We start from the raw sequence: 14822 nt of genomic DNA, 5'->3' as shown, positions 1-14822 counted from the left end.
CTGCATGCCAGGTTGGGTGGGTGCTGTAAAGTGGGATCTTCCAGGCTCTGGTGACAGTCAAGCAGGGGCATTTCTTTTCCTTAACTGTAGAACTCCAAAATGAAAAGAAAGAGCCCACACTTACCCAAAGCCCCGCCTTCCTCGCCTCTCCCACGTGTGTTTCTTCACCCAGGTGAAAACGCAGTGTCCGTCAGGATTGTTGGCAGTAGTAACCGAGGCCGGGCTGAAGTTTACTACGGTGGTACCTGGGGGACCATTTGCGATGATGAATGGCATAATTCTGATGCCACCGTCTTCTGCCGCATGCTGGGTTACTCCAGAGGAAGGGCCCTGTACAAAGTGGGAGCTGGTAAGTGAGTTACCAGCCAAGGGCCTCTTCCCCAGAGGTGTGGATGTGGCTTTCTCTCGCTGGTGGGGTGTTGGCGAGTGACTCAGTGTGGTTTGCCTTAAAAGAAAAGAATTGGTCCAAGCAACCAGAAATCTCTGCAGCACAGGGCTCCAGGTATGCGTCCTTCCAGCTTGGCCACCCCAGCAGAAAGATGACCTGTCTCCTCCAGCGCTGACAGTGAAGGCTGGCCTTGCTTCAGTCAATGTCCATCCAGCCCTGGAGTCAGAATGCCACATGGCTGAGGGTGTTTGCCGGAGATGGCTCTCCAAAGGACAGATGAGTTGCTGGAACTAGAAGAACAGAGAGAAGATTCAGGGCAGGCAAACAGAGACGTTCACTCCAGCTATCTGCAAACTAGCATCCTGGATTGACCAGCAGTCTTGGCTGTGATCATGTTTAAAGAAAAGATGGGAAGGGAAGAGGAAACAAATCAGAGCAGGGGCTTACTAAAATTTGGGGAAAATGTCTTCAGACGCTGGAGACTCAGCCTATGTCTTTCAGCCAAAAGTTCAAACCTTGAGCAAAGGAGTCAAGTCCCCAGGCAGAGCCCTTTTCTCTGGCCATAGAAGCTGCCCCAGCAGGACATGAGGCCGGTTTCCCCGCTTGCTCCCAACCCCAAGTGCTCCCTGTCCTTACTCCAACCCAAAGCAAATGCTAGCTTTAGAGCGGGGCGATGGCATGATTACAGAGGCATGTGAGAAAGGTGGACACAGTAGGAGTGAATTAGCAGGGAGGAGACTAAACATTAGGATACCCCCAACCCCCCAGGAAGATATTTCAAATAGTGTGGGGTTTAAGTATTAAATATTTGCATGAGACTTTCGTCAAAGGGTAGAGAATAGAATGGAGGCAGAGTCATTGTTAAAAAAAAAAAAAAAAAAAAAAAAAAGTAGGCTAAGCCAGCCATCAGCACATTGGACCAGAATGGGCCAGAATGACTGTGAGAAAATTTGGCAGTCTATCCCGGATGGAATCTCCCAGGCACACACGTGGCTGCTTTGCTATGACTCTAATCCTACCCTTCTTGCTCTCTCTCTCTCTCTCTCTCTCTTGCTTTCTCTCTATCAAGGCACTGGGCAGATCTGGCTGGATAATGTTCAGTGTCGGGGCACGGAGAGTACCCTGTGGAGCTGCAGCAAGAATAGTTGGGGCTCTCACGACTGCAGCCACGAGGAGGACGCAGGCGTGGAGTGCAGCATCTGACCGGGAAACCCTTTCACTGCTCTGCTCCTGAGTGTCCTCGGGCTCACACATGGGAAGGCAGAAGATCTCTGAGGAGTTCCCTAGGGACAACTGAGCAGCCTCCGGAGAGGGGCCGTTAATAAAGTTCAACATCATTGACTGTGGCTGAGTGTCAGTGTGTTCATACCTCTAATCTCCATTGATGTGCCCACTCCATGCACCACAACATTTCATTGAATTCTCTCATGTCCATAGCCAGGGGAAGGAGAGGGTGGAAGTGGTGACACAGAAGGTGAAGGTCACTTATGGTCAACCTTACTCTTGACCATCTCTTCAGTCATTCAGACATAACATCTCTCATGGTGAGCTCTCTCTCCCCTTTTTTGTCCTCCCCTGACCTTGACCTGGTAACATTCCAGCACACACATGAACTCTCTTCATGCCCTGTGCTCTGTGCTCCACCCTGACTCCACCTGCCCCTGGGTCCTTGCTCTCTCTCAGCTCCCTGCCTGCTGGGCTAAGCCCACTCTCCATGTTGTAAACCACATAGTAAGCTTGAATCAGTCTTAGAGTCTCATTGATCTTTCCTTACATACATGGGTCGGATTTACAGAATGGAAATAGTTATCTGGAGTGAGAGTAATCAAAAAGGTTTTCTGAAAAAGCACAATTTGAACTGGACCTTAAAGGGTGGGGAGGATGTGACCCCTTCTTGCACTACAGTGACTCTGTCATTCTAGGACCTGTAGGTATAAAAGACTTTGTTTTCTTGAGCCTCTCCTGTGTCCCTTCTTGTGGCAACGACTGACTAACCATCTACTGAAAGAACACAGAACGCTAGGTGTCAGGTTTTGACTGAGGTCCGAGGGGAGTCAGTGGGCAAGTGGCAGGTAGCTGGAAGAACACTCGAGGAATCGTAAGGAGTTTTGATATGGTTTTATTCTCTCTCTCTGGACACAAGCCAGCTGTGGGCATGAGTGAGCCATGGGCACAAGAAAGCCATGAGTGCAAGCCATATGTACAGCATCAGCAAGGTAGTTATACCTTTTACAGACAACAGTGGCTCTGAGCCTCACATGAGCATGTGTGAGTGGTTACATAATGTGCCTCACGTGGCATGGTTACATAATGTTTGGAGTTGTGCGCCTGCACTCCAAACCCACTGAGTCACGCTGCACCGGCTGGCTGCCTCGGCCTATTCCTGACTAAAGTGCAGCCATTTCCCTTACACTAGGGTATCACATAATATAAATAATATTATTCTCATTTTATAAATGAGCAAACTCAACCTCAGAGTGGTGAAGCAATGTGGTATGCTGGCTGCGCTTTGCCCAGCTTATATTCATGGCACTAACAATGTGACTGCAGCTCCTTTCCCAAGAAGCAAGGTCTGCTTTCCACACCTTGACTCTGGGCTGGTCTCAAAGACTTGCTTTGGCTAACAGAAAGTGGCAAAAGTGCTGGGAAGCAGTTCCAAGCCTGGGCCTCAAGGGACCTTGCACTGGCTTGCCCTCTCTTGGAATCCAAGCTGTGTTATGAAAACAAGACTGGCTAGCCCATTAGTGGGGGAGTGAGCAGGTGGAGGGGGCCCAGTTGCCCCAGCTGAGACCATTGTTCATCAGCTGGCTCACAGCTAACCACGGCTGCATTAGTAAGCCCAGCTGAGTTGGTCAAGTTCAGTCCACAGCGGAAGAACTACCTGCCCAACCAACCCACAAACTCTTGAGAAATCACAAATGGCTGTGGCTTACCACCACTAGGGTTGGGGGTGGCTTGTTATGCAGCAACTGATAAAAATTAGTTTACAGAGGACACACAGCTAGGAAGGGCAAGGCTGGGATTCAAACTCAGGACGGTCTGACACCAATAAGATTGAGAGAAAGGAGGGTTGCTGCTGCTGGCATTTCTGCCAGGTGACTCCACCCATAAGCTCTCAGGCTGTGCTAAGCTGAAGAGATTTCTCTTTCAGATCCACAGGGGCTGCCGCATGCACATGACTGCCGTGTGTCAGGACACTGGTTTTGTAGTTGGTGAACAACTGGGTAAAATCAGCACTACGACGTCATCTGGGGCCGCTGAATGTGAAGCATGGTCTCCACATGACTCTGTGGCAGGAGACTTGGCTGCACTGTCCACTTGAAATGTGTCTTCCCTCCTATGCTCCTTTCCTGGCTGAGGCCTGCAGCTCTCGGCAGACTGGCTGGGCAGGACAGAGATGGTGGGCCTCTCAAAAAGAAACCCTGTGCACAAGCCCTCCTGCCACTCCCTCGCCTAGCAGGGCAACCCACAGGGCAGATCATAGTGGTGTGGCTGAGAACAAAAGTTCTGGACTCCGATGGCCCAGATTAGGGTCCTGGTGCTGCTGTACAACAGCTCTGTCATCTGCACAAGAAAGGCATCAAGCCTCTCCAGGCCCAGTTTCCTTCCCTGTAAAATAAATAGTGACAGTTTCTTCCTCATAGAGTTCTTGTGAGGATTCATTGAAATCACAAACAAAAAGACAGCACACAGTAGGCACTCAGCCTTTGTTGTAGTCATCCTTTAAGACCCTTCCCAGCTCACCCCTCCCCAACATTGGCCCCACTGAGCCCTCTGCACAAGGTGGATAGGTCTTCTCAGACCCTCCCATCAGAACCAGGCTTGGGAGGTCTAGGATGGTGAGTCTGTGGCTCCTCCAGAACCTGACAGAGATGGAGTGAGGAGTGCAAGAGACGTATTGGGGGTAGCGTCTGTGAAAGGGAAAAAGTGGAGGGAGTGGGATGAACAGGAGAGCCTCAGACTGTGATGCAGACATGCCCTGACTTGGCTACATTGACAAGGACATGCAGAGCAAAGATGGCCTCTCAGAGGGGTCCTGGGTGGGCAGGAGTAACAGACCCTAGTGCTCTGCCCTGCCCTGCTCGGTCCCTGGCCTGGGGCTGCCCCAAATGCACAGCCTTGCCTGGGGAGTGGAAGGGAGTCCTGAAGGTGCCACCACGGGGCTGGAGGCTCCCATGCTCTCTGTGGCCCGAAGGCACATTCTCTCCAGAGGCCAGAGATTCCAAAGCACTGGAGAGATTCAGAGAATCCCTGGCTGCTAGATGGTTTGCTGAAAAGAGAATAGGATTTGAGATCAGATTCAGATCCCAGCACTAGTGACCAGCTGTGTGGCTTTGGGGATGCCACAAAGCCTCTCTGAGTTTCTGTTTCTCATCTGTAAGGTGGGAATAATGATAATGAAAATACTGCCATCTGGAGTGACTGCTGTGCTCTTGGTACATACTGGGGACTGAATAACCATAGCTTGATTAGAATCGCTTCTGATACCAAGCCTCATTCTTACCATGTCTCCACCCAGCATACCTTACCTTCTTCCATCCATCACTCCAGAATTCTCCCCACCCTATAAGGCCCAGTTCAAATTGTGCCTCCTTTAGAAAACCTTTTTGATTGCTCTCACTTCAGATAAATATTTCCTTTCTCTTTATCCATATAGCCCACCCACGTAAAGAAGGAAAGTTCAGTAAGAATCTAAGACTTACTTACCATGTGGTTTGTAACATGCTAGATGCTAGATGCATTATATCTTTGCACTAAATACCCATGATTGTTTTTATTCCTCTCAGCAACATTGCGTGGAAAATTCCATTATTATCTCCATTTCAAAAATGTAAAAACTGAGGCTGAGAGAAATAAAATGATTTTCCTTTGGTCTTTAGTCTTTAAAACTCATCTTCTGGTCTTTCAGTTTTAAATACATTTTTGCTTGCACCATGCTAGATTCAAGAGGTATTCAGAAAACATGCATTGTTGCAAACTGAATCAGAGAGTATATAGGAATCTTTATTGTTAAAATTGTACACAAATAGCACTCACCTGATGGTGTTGTTCTAAGTCTGTGGGATTAGCCAGGTGATTAAGCCGACTTCAAGGAATTTGTTAAAACACTCTTCAGTTCCCCTTTGTGGCAGGGTAATCAGAAGTGAATAAGGCCAAGTCCTAGGAATATAAACCAAAAACTCACAAAAAGAGAGACGATAGGCTAGTAAACATATTTTTTAAAAGTTTATCTTCACTTATAATAAAACAAATGCAAAAAAGAGAGAACATTTATTTGCATGTTAAATTGGCAATTAAAAAAAAAAAATCCTTGATGTTGATGAGACAGGGAGAAAACAGGCCCCAGTACCCACTGTGAATAGAAATAGAGATGTATTTTCAGTGACAGAAAGGGGCAAAATGGCAAGATGTAACCCAAGCTTTTTTTTTTTTTTTTAATTGTACTTTAAGTTCTAGGGCACATGGGCACAACGTGCAGGTTTTTTACATATGTATGCAACCATGTTGGTGTGCTGCACCCATTAACTCGACATTTACATTAGGTATATCTCCTAACGCTATTTCTCCCCACTCCCCTTACCCCACAACAGGCCCTGGTGTGTGATGTTCCCCTTCCTGTGTCCAAGTGTTCTCATTGTTCAATTCCCACCTATGAATGAGAACATGCAGTGTTTGGTTTTTTGTCCTTGCGATAGTTTGCTGAGAATGATGGTTTCCAGCTTCATCCATGTCCCTACAAAGGACATGAATCCATCCTTTCTTTTCTTTTTTTTTTTTTTTTTTTTTTTTTTTGAGACAGAGTGCCGCTCAGTCGCCCAGGCTGGAGTGCAGTGGCTCGATCTCTGCTCACTGCAAGCTCCGCCTCCCGGGTTCATGCCATTCTCCTGCCTCAGCCTCCGGAGTAACTGGGACTACAGGCACCCGCCACCACGCCCGGTTAATTTTTTTGTATTTTTTTTAGTAGAGTCAGGGTTTCACCATGTTAGCCAGGATGGTCGTGATCTCCTGACCTCGTGATCTACCCGCCTCGGCCTCCCAAAGTGCTGGGATTACAGGCGTGAGCCACCGTGCCTGGCTGAACCCATCCTTTTTTTATGGCTGCATAGTATTCCATGGTGTATATGTGCACATTTTCTTAATCCAGTCTATCATTGATGGACATTTGCGTTGGTTCCAAGTCTTTGCTATTGTGAATAGTGCCGAAATAAACATACGTGTGCATGTGTCTTTATAGCAGCACGATTTGTAATCCTTTGGGTATATACCCAGTAATGGGATGGCCAGGTCAAATGGTATTTCTAGTTCTAGCTCCTTGAGGAATTGCCACACTGTTTTCCACAATGGTTCAACTAGTTTACAGTCCCACCAACAGTGTAAAAGTGTTCCTATTTCTCCACATCCTCTCCAGCACCTGTTTCCTGACTTTTTAATGATTGCCATTTTAACTGGTGTGAGATGGTATCTCATTGTGGTTTTGATTTGCATTTCTCTGATGGCCAGTGATGATGAGCATTTTTTCATGTGTCTGTTGGCTATATAAATGTCTTCTTTTGAGAAGTGTCTCTTCATATCCTTTGCCCACTTTTTGATGGAGTTGTTTGTTGTTTCCTTGTAAATTTGTTTGAGTTATTTGTAGAGTCTGGATATTAGCCCTTTGTCAGATGAGTAGATTGCAAAAATGTTCTCCCAGTCTGTAGGTTGCCTGTTCACTCTGATGGTAGTTTCTTTTGCTGTGCAGAAGCTCTTTAGTTTAATTAGATCCCATTTGTCAATTTTAGCTTTTGTTGTCATTGCTTTTGGTGTTTTAGACATGAAGTCCCTACCCATGCCTATGTCCTGAATGGTATTGCCTAGATTTTCTTCTAGGGTTTTCATGGTTTTAGGTCTAACATTTAAGTTTTTAATCCACCTCAAATGAATTTTTATATAAGGTGTAAGGAAGGGATCCAGTTTCAGCTTTCTACGTATGGCTAGCCAGTTTTCCCAGCACCATTTATTAAATAGGGAATCCTTTCCCCAACTCAAGATTTTTTGAAACAAACAAAAAAACTAATCAAAATGCCCACTGTATTGGTCAGCTATTGCTGTGTAACAAATCACACTTAGATGGTAGGTTACAACAATTATTTATGCTGACCCACACATCTTTGGGTCAGCTGGAGATTGGCTATCTAAGCTGGACTCGACTAAGCAGCTCTGCCTCAGGCCACAGGACCAGCTGGACTTGGCTCCTTGCTGTGGCTCAGGCTCAGGTCTGCTCCATCTGTCTTCTCTCTGGAGCTCTTCTGGTGAAAGTAGTGGATACAAAGGCAAGCAGGAAGACATTGATTTCTCCTAAGGCCTGGACTCAGAAGTGGCACATTTCACTGGTCAAAGCAAGTCACATAGTCAAGCCCAAAGTCAGAGCAAGGAAGTTCACTCTACCTAGAGTGAAAGGATGGTAAAGCCACATAGAAAAGGGCATGGACAGGAGGGGTGCAGAACCAGGCTAATGAGACAATCTGCCAACCCACAGAAGTACATGTGAGCTCTTTGGAGTATTGTGAAGAGCACTGTGGAGTCACACAAATGTGTCTTTAACTTATGTAAATTCTACCACCTGTGTTCAGAAACATGTAAAGAAAGAGGCCATTTAAACGGTAGTCTAAAGTGCTATTTCATATGTATCTTCTTTATTATAGGCTACACATTATATCTTTACACATATACATTAGTATATGTGGTGTGTATATGAAACAATGAATACTGTACTTAATGGATGACTTAAGGGGTTTTCTAAGGTATTTCACTTTACTTGACAATATGTATGAGCTAAGATTTGCTTCTATTCTAGAGAAGAATTAGAAATAGTCAATGACCAACAGTAGAGGTTTGGTTAACTAAATGATAGTACATTAAATGTAATTATAGACTCATAACTATTATAAACCATATTACAGAGGATGCTTAGGAATATGGGGAAGCATTCACGATATATTTAAGGAAAAAGTTGTAAAACAATATGTACAGAAGGACTACAGTGAAATAAGAACAGTTTCCTCCTTCTCCCTCACTGTCTCCACTCCAGATTCAATCCAGCACCAAAGACCTGTGAGTCTCCCTCGATGCTTCTTGGGTCTGTCCTCTTATTCCCCAACCCCAGCCACTCCACCCCTACCCCTTCCATGCCCAAGCCACACCATTCGTGGCCTAGAAGACTGCAATAGCCTCTGAACTGGTCTCTCTCCCTTCAGTCATGCTCCCTTCTATCCATTAGACCAAAACAGCCAGAAGGACCTCAGATCTAGTCACTTCCCTTGTTTAAAACCCTTCCAAGACCACCTGCTGCCATTACAAGGAAGTCCCCACTCCCAGCCACAGTGTAAGACGTCCTTAGTCATCTGGCCCTGATGACCTCTCAGCTTTCAGATCACCACTTTCCACCTATCCGGAATCTACTCTCCAGCCTGATGTCAGCTTTAGTCTAAGTACTCAGAGCGCCTGTGGTCATTCATCTCTCCCTCTACCCTTTTTGTCCTGAGGCTCAGACACCTGGATTCTGCTAACATCATGGTACTCAGCGAGGTCTGGAACTGCTCACTGTCTCTCTCTGCTCTGAGGCAGGGGCTGTATCTACCTTGCTGCAACCCCATTGTTGAGCACAGTGCATGGCACACAGTGAATATATACATATTTAACAAATGAATTGTTTAAAAAATGTACACGCTGAGGGGAAAATTACAAAGAAATGGAAGAAAACACACCAAAATATTTCTCTTTGGTAAAAAGATTATGATTGATTTTAATTTTATTTTTTATACTTTTCCATGGCTTGGGGGTTGTCTACCATGAGTGTAAGCTTATAAACAGAAAAAAAAATTGCCAGTTAAAGCAAACAATAAAAGTGCAATATGCATCATCAAAAAACCCAGAAACCTTCTCCTCCTCCTGAGCTCAGACTTTCAGTCTTGGTCACCATAGGTCTGCTGTGTGTCACTGGTGGGCGGGCCCACTCCAGAACAGAAGGTACAGTGTCCAGAGAACACGGATGCTGGGCGGGCTGAGAAGAGAAATGAGGCTGAAGATGGGGGAGAGAGAGATGGGGTGGAGGAGAGAACTTGATGTTTTAGAGCAAAATATAATACATCCTGTTTGTATGCCGATGGGAATGACCCAATAGAGAGGGAGAAATCAATAATTCAAGAGACAGGGCATAATTTCAGGAGCAGAGTCGTTATGAAGACGAGAGGGCAAAGGATCCTGAGCAATCGGTGGAAACAGGAATAGTTTTTCCAGTACAGCAGTAAGGAAGACAAAACTATGAATAAAGATGCAGTCACCGGTGGATCTGGTGGTGGGAAGATGAGGGATGAAGGAGTTCTCATCTGAAAATTGCTTCTATTTTCTTAGAGGGCATGAGCCAAAGTCAGCAGCTGAGCGGATGGGGAGGAACAGGGGCTGGCGGGTTGTCAAGGGAGAAGGATCCAACTCTAGATTGGGGAGGGTATGCTGCTGCCTTTCCTGGAAGTGTCGGGGATCGTCAGGCAGCCATCGTTTGAGGGCTCACCCTGTGCCAGGCACACGCTCTCTCATGTAATCTGTAGAGCAACCTGCAAGGTAGATACTGCAAGGACCATTTACAGATGAGGAGCTGTGTGTTCACAGTTATACAGCTGGTAGGAGGCCAAGGCAGGATTTGAACCCAGGTGTGTGTAGAGATGAGTGGTCCTCCACTCATCCTGCAGAAGACACCTGTGCAGCACCTTCATCTGCTCCCTCTTCTTCCTACCCAGCTAGGCACCAAGTCTTGCCATGGCTAGCCTTCTGGTTAAGTCCCATTTCCCAAGAAGGGCAAATTTGGGAGCTCTGTATTAGAGCCATCAATGTATTATTGATGGCTGCTGATAGTTTAATGTCCTAACCCAAGGGTTCTTCACTGCTTCATCCTGTGCCGCCCCTCTGTTTTCCTTTGTACCTGTCACAACCGTGTCCCCAACCTCACCATCTCATGCTTGAATCTTCCCCACCACAACTTAGCAGATATTGACACATGCCTGCTATCCATGAGGCACTGTGCTGAACACCGCTGATAGGAAGATCAGAACCCCAGTTCCTGCGCCAAGGCCAGGGTCCACAGAAAACCACTAGGAAGTGTGATTTCAGCACAGTGATGAGCTAGAGTGGCCCAGGAAGGTGAGGGCCAGCAGGGCCTCTGATGTGAACTTCTACCAGGCCCAGGGCCAGATTGGGATTCCTTCCTGCACCCCGCTCCCTAACTCCATATAGTACAACCTTAATGAACACGGACAAAATTGCTCTATTTTGTCTCCTCAAAATAACATTAAAGATAAAACGCGAAATTTGCAGATTTGTTCAAATGCATGTTAAAACAGTATTTTCCTGGATTTTCTGATTGCAGTGCTTGGATCAGCTGATGAGAGCTTTTCTCTACATCTCCACACCTTGGCGGGGCTTGGGAAGAATGTAGCAGGTGTTCCATGGCACACAGAAGCTGCTTGGTACACACGGGTGCTTGGCCCCCGAGGAACTTGGCAAACCCTGGGTTTGGATGACTGGCTGTTGCAGGTAGTGGCAGGGCTGGAGACTGGGGAACAGCCTGGGGAAGGGTGAGTTTCAGGTCGCTGGGCTCCACAAACGTGACCTGGGCTGCCCCGCCCCTGTCCCTGCAGAGTAGAAGAGGGGGCTTCGTCCAGTGGCTGCCGGCCGCGCTGTAGGAGGTTGCTTTCTCTCTCCCGGCACGCGGGGGCGCTGCAGGCCGTGCTGAACCCTCCAGGAGCCGGCCCGTCTCTGCGCTGGCGGGCGGCGCTGGGACAGGGAGAGGCTGCGGCTCCCCGCTAAGGCTCCTGCGGCCGGCCGGCGCCTCCTGGACCCAGCCCTCCCACCTCGGAAGAAATACTCCCCTCTTCAGCTGTACCGGCCCCAGGCTCCGCCAAACTCCCTCCTCGCTCTCTCCTTCCGACCCCCCCGTGATAACAAATCCACTGCTGACCCTGGTCAGATGGCATTCAAAAAGCTATGTGAAGGGGGCCAGCACCCTTAGGAGGCTGGGAAACTCCCCCGACTGTGACCTGGTACTCTGTGGGGTTCTTTTTTTTTTTTTTTTTTTTGAGACGGAGTCTCGCTCTGTCGCCCAGGCTGGAGTGCAGTGGCGCGATCTCGGCTCACTGCAAGCTCCGCCTCCCGGGTTCACGCCATTCTCCTGCCTCAGCCTCCCGAGTAGCTGGGACTACAGGCGCCCACAACCGCGCCCGGCTAATTTTTTGTAATTTTTAGTAGAGACGGGGTTTCACCGTGGTCTCGATCTCCTGACCTTGTGATCCGCCCGCCTCGGCCTCCCAAAGTGCTGGGATTACAGGCGTGAGCCACCGCGCCCGGCCGGGGTTCTTTATAGACATTAATTCCTCAGAACAATCCCATGACACGCCATAGTACCCGTTTTACTAAGAAGAAAACAAGCTCAGAGAGGTTAGGTTATTTGCCCAGGGCCACACAGCAAGCCGGTAAGCAATAGAATTGGTGGTCGAAACCTAAGGTTAACCCAGAAGGCCATGTCTTCCCCTATACCTGTCGCCCTCTTCCCATGCCAACCCCCACGGGGTAAAGAATTTGGGCAGGAGGTGGTGGCTACTCCAGCAGGTTTGCTGGAGGGACTTCTGAAGAGCTTGGGGAGCCTAGGAGTTCTGTAGTGGGAAAGCATCAGAGTAGTCAAGGAGACTGAGTTCTAGTCCCTTGTCTGCCAAATAGTGGGTTATGGCGTCAAGCCAAGTCTTTCTCCTCCAGGTCCCCTTTCCTCCTTTGGACTAGGAAGAGTGGGACTGGGTCATTTAAACACCACCACCATCTCCTACAGTTTGTGCATGGAAGACTCCTGGATCAGGGCTGGTTAGTGAGAAGAGAAGGGAGCCAAGAGGAGGCCGTCACACAACCCATCTTTGGGCTGCACCATCTGTGAAGTAAGGTTGCTGGATACCAGAGGCCCAGAGACCCTGAAGAGTGGCCCCGGCCACAGGCCTGCCTGGGTGGCAGGGCAGCACAGGCCCACTCCAGCGGACACTCACCCATGGTCTTGGTGACCACCTGCTTCTCATGCCCTCTGGCATTTGATAGCCCCCTTCCCCCTGCTAGAAGCTGCCTCACTCCTCCAGCTCTTTTCCTGAGGAGTGTTTCTGGTTTAATTATGTTTCAACAAACTTACCTGGGCTCATTCTAAGTGCCAGGCCTGCAGCAGGTGCTGGGCATGTGACCTGGGCCAGCCGGACCCTCAAGGTGCTCAGCCCACTGCAGGGACAGAACCATCAACAGACAACTAGATGATCTAGTATGAGGTGCAGGGACACAGAGGAGGATGAGAACCCACCTGGGTTGGTGAAGGGCAGAGAGCCTTCCCCTGGGAGCCCCACCTGAGTTGGAAAATGAGTACAAGGTAACAAGGAGAAAAGCAGACACTGCGGGAGGAGGGAGCTGCATAAGCCAGTATGGGGCTGGCCATTCGGGGGACACGACCAGGGAGGAGGCCAGCCCAGCAGCCCAGCCACGACAGCATGGGGCAGGGACAGGCCAAGGGGCATGGGATGGGAGGGCCGCAATGCACAGAACAGCGGGCACGGTCCTGGCTGATTCCAGGTTCCCAGCTGCGGTGCCCAGGAATGTCACCAAATCAGAGAATGCGGGAGACAGGCAAGTCAGGGAGGGATAGGCTTGGGTTTCCCTGCGGGGCCTGAGAAGAGCCGTCCAATTGGCGTGGGCAGCAGGGACCCTTTGGGGCTACCTGGGCCTGTTGAGGCCCTCCCATGGCACCCCAAGTGTGGAAAGTTCTCAGAGACAATAAAGGCGACTCTGTGATGCTGATTGTGGCCCCTGCTGCCATTGATAAAAGAGGCTGCAATTAAAAATCAGCCTCCTCCCCAGGTGGGCTGCGTTTACAGATGCTCCCAGCTCTGCACCCGATGGCACTCTATCTCCTGGATGAATGGACTTGACTCTTGCAGAAGCTGACAGCCTAAGGCCAAATCCCCATGGGGCAAGGAGACCAAGGTGTCACTGCTTACATCAGTGTGCCCAGAGAGCCTTCTTCACTCGCATCCATAGAGGGTTAACTTACAGAGCGGGGGCATAGGCAGACCAGAGGGAAAATTACCCTGTAAAGCCTGCAGGCTTCTCAGGCCTACGTGTGGCAAGAAACCACAGGGATGCACTTACTTAAGAAAAGTGTATTGAGCAGCTTCTTTGGGCCAGGTACTGGGGATCCAGGGATGAAAGTCCAGATCCAGGCCCCTCAGGACTTCACAGTCTAGTGGACATCAGGCAATTCCAGCAGGGCATGACACACACATCACACACACAGTTACAGGATGGTGACATAAATGCCTAGAGGAAGGGCATTTGAGAAGACTTGAAGAAGGGGAGGAAGCAGGGCACACTGTGCTCTCCTATCATACTTTCTGGTGCAAACATATGAATTTTTTAATTGAGCATCTACTATCTACCAGGTCCCTGAAATGAAGCATCTCTAATCTGTGCCACCACTCAGAAGGCAATTTATAGTGGGAGAAACCACCCTCAGAAAGGATAACTGGCTTGTTCTACCCCACACTGTTGGTGAGGAGAGGAAAAGAGGTTCAAATCCAGGGGTATCTGACTCCAAGGCCCAAACTCTCCATCCTACAGTGCCGTGTGCCCCAGCCCTATGTAGGCTCCACTCTATGGGAGCCGCTATAGTAAAGTAGAGAAATGGAAGAATACATAACCAAGGCTTGAGCCAAGGCCTAGGACAAAATGTAGAAAAATCAGAATGCTAGTGTGGGAGGATTATTAAATGGCATGACTACCAGGCATGGTGGCTCACGCCTATAATCCCAGCACTTTGGGAGGCCGAGGTGGGTGGATCACCTGAGGTCAGGAGTTCGAGGCCAGCCTGGCCAGCATGGTGAAACCCCGTCTCTACTAAAAATACAAAAATTAGCCGGACATGATGGCACACGCCTGTAGTCTCAGCTACTTGGGAGGCTGAGGCAGGATAATCTCTTGAACTCAGGAGGAGGAGGTTGCAGTGAGCTGAGATCACACCACTGCACTCCAGCCTGGGCAACAGAGTGAGACTCAGTCTCAAAATAAATAAATAAATAGATAAATAAATAAATAACATAATGACTTTAGTTGAAGTCCTTCATTTAGAGACAATGGAGGCCTACGGTGGCAACAAGATTGGCCCCAGGACACAGCTGGTTGACTACTGCTCTGGATTAGAATTCGGATCTCCTGGCTCCCAATTCAGGGCTTCATTCACTCAAGAAGCTGTGCCACTCTTCTTGGAACACACACACACACACACACACACACACACACACAGAGAGAGAGAGAGAGAGAGTTGCTCAAATCAGCGAATGATTCTATCTTTGGGCAGCACAATTCTTTGATGTTTTGAGATCACAGT

At 48.6% G+C, this 14822-nt stretch overlaps 1 protein-coding gene across 2 annotated transcripts in view; it reads left to right on the top strand.

Annotated features, from left to right (window-relative positions):
• Positions 1-1733, top strand: part of MARCO (macrophage receptor with collagenous structure) — a 59397-nt gene extending 57664 nt beyond the window's left edge. For both annotated transcript variants that reach the window (XM_045366971.3, XM_005572954.5), the window contains 2 exons: positions 173-349; positions 1458-1733. In XM_045366971.3, coding sequence (XP_045222906.1) covers positions 173-349; positions 1458-1591 — 311 coding nt within the window. In that variant the 3' untranslated portion in view covers positions 1592-1733. The remainder of the gene's footprint in view (positions 1-172; positions 350-1457) is intronic.
• The last annotated feature ends 13089 nt before the right edge of the window (positions 1734-14822 follow it).

The sequence above is a fragment of the Macaca fascicularis genome, chromosome 12 (assembly GCF_037993035.2).
Source record: "Macaca fascicularis isolate 582-1 chromosome 12, T2T-MFA8v1.1".
NCBI classification, from domain to species: domain Eukaryota; kingdom Metazoa; phylum Chordata; class Mammalia; order Primates; family Cercopithecidae; genus Macaca; species Macaca fascicularis.
This window is presented reverse-complemented; position numbering and strand designations above follow the sequence as displayed.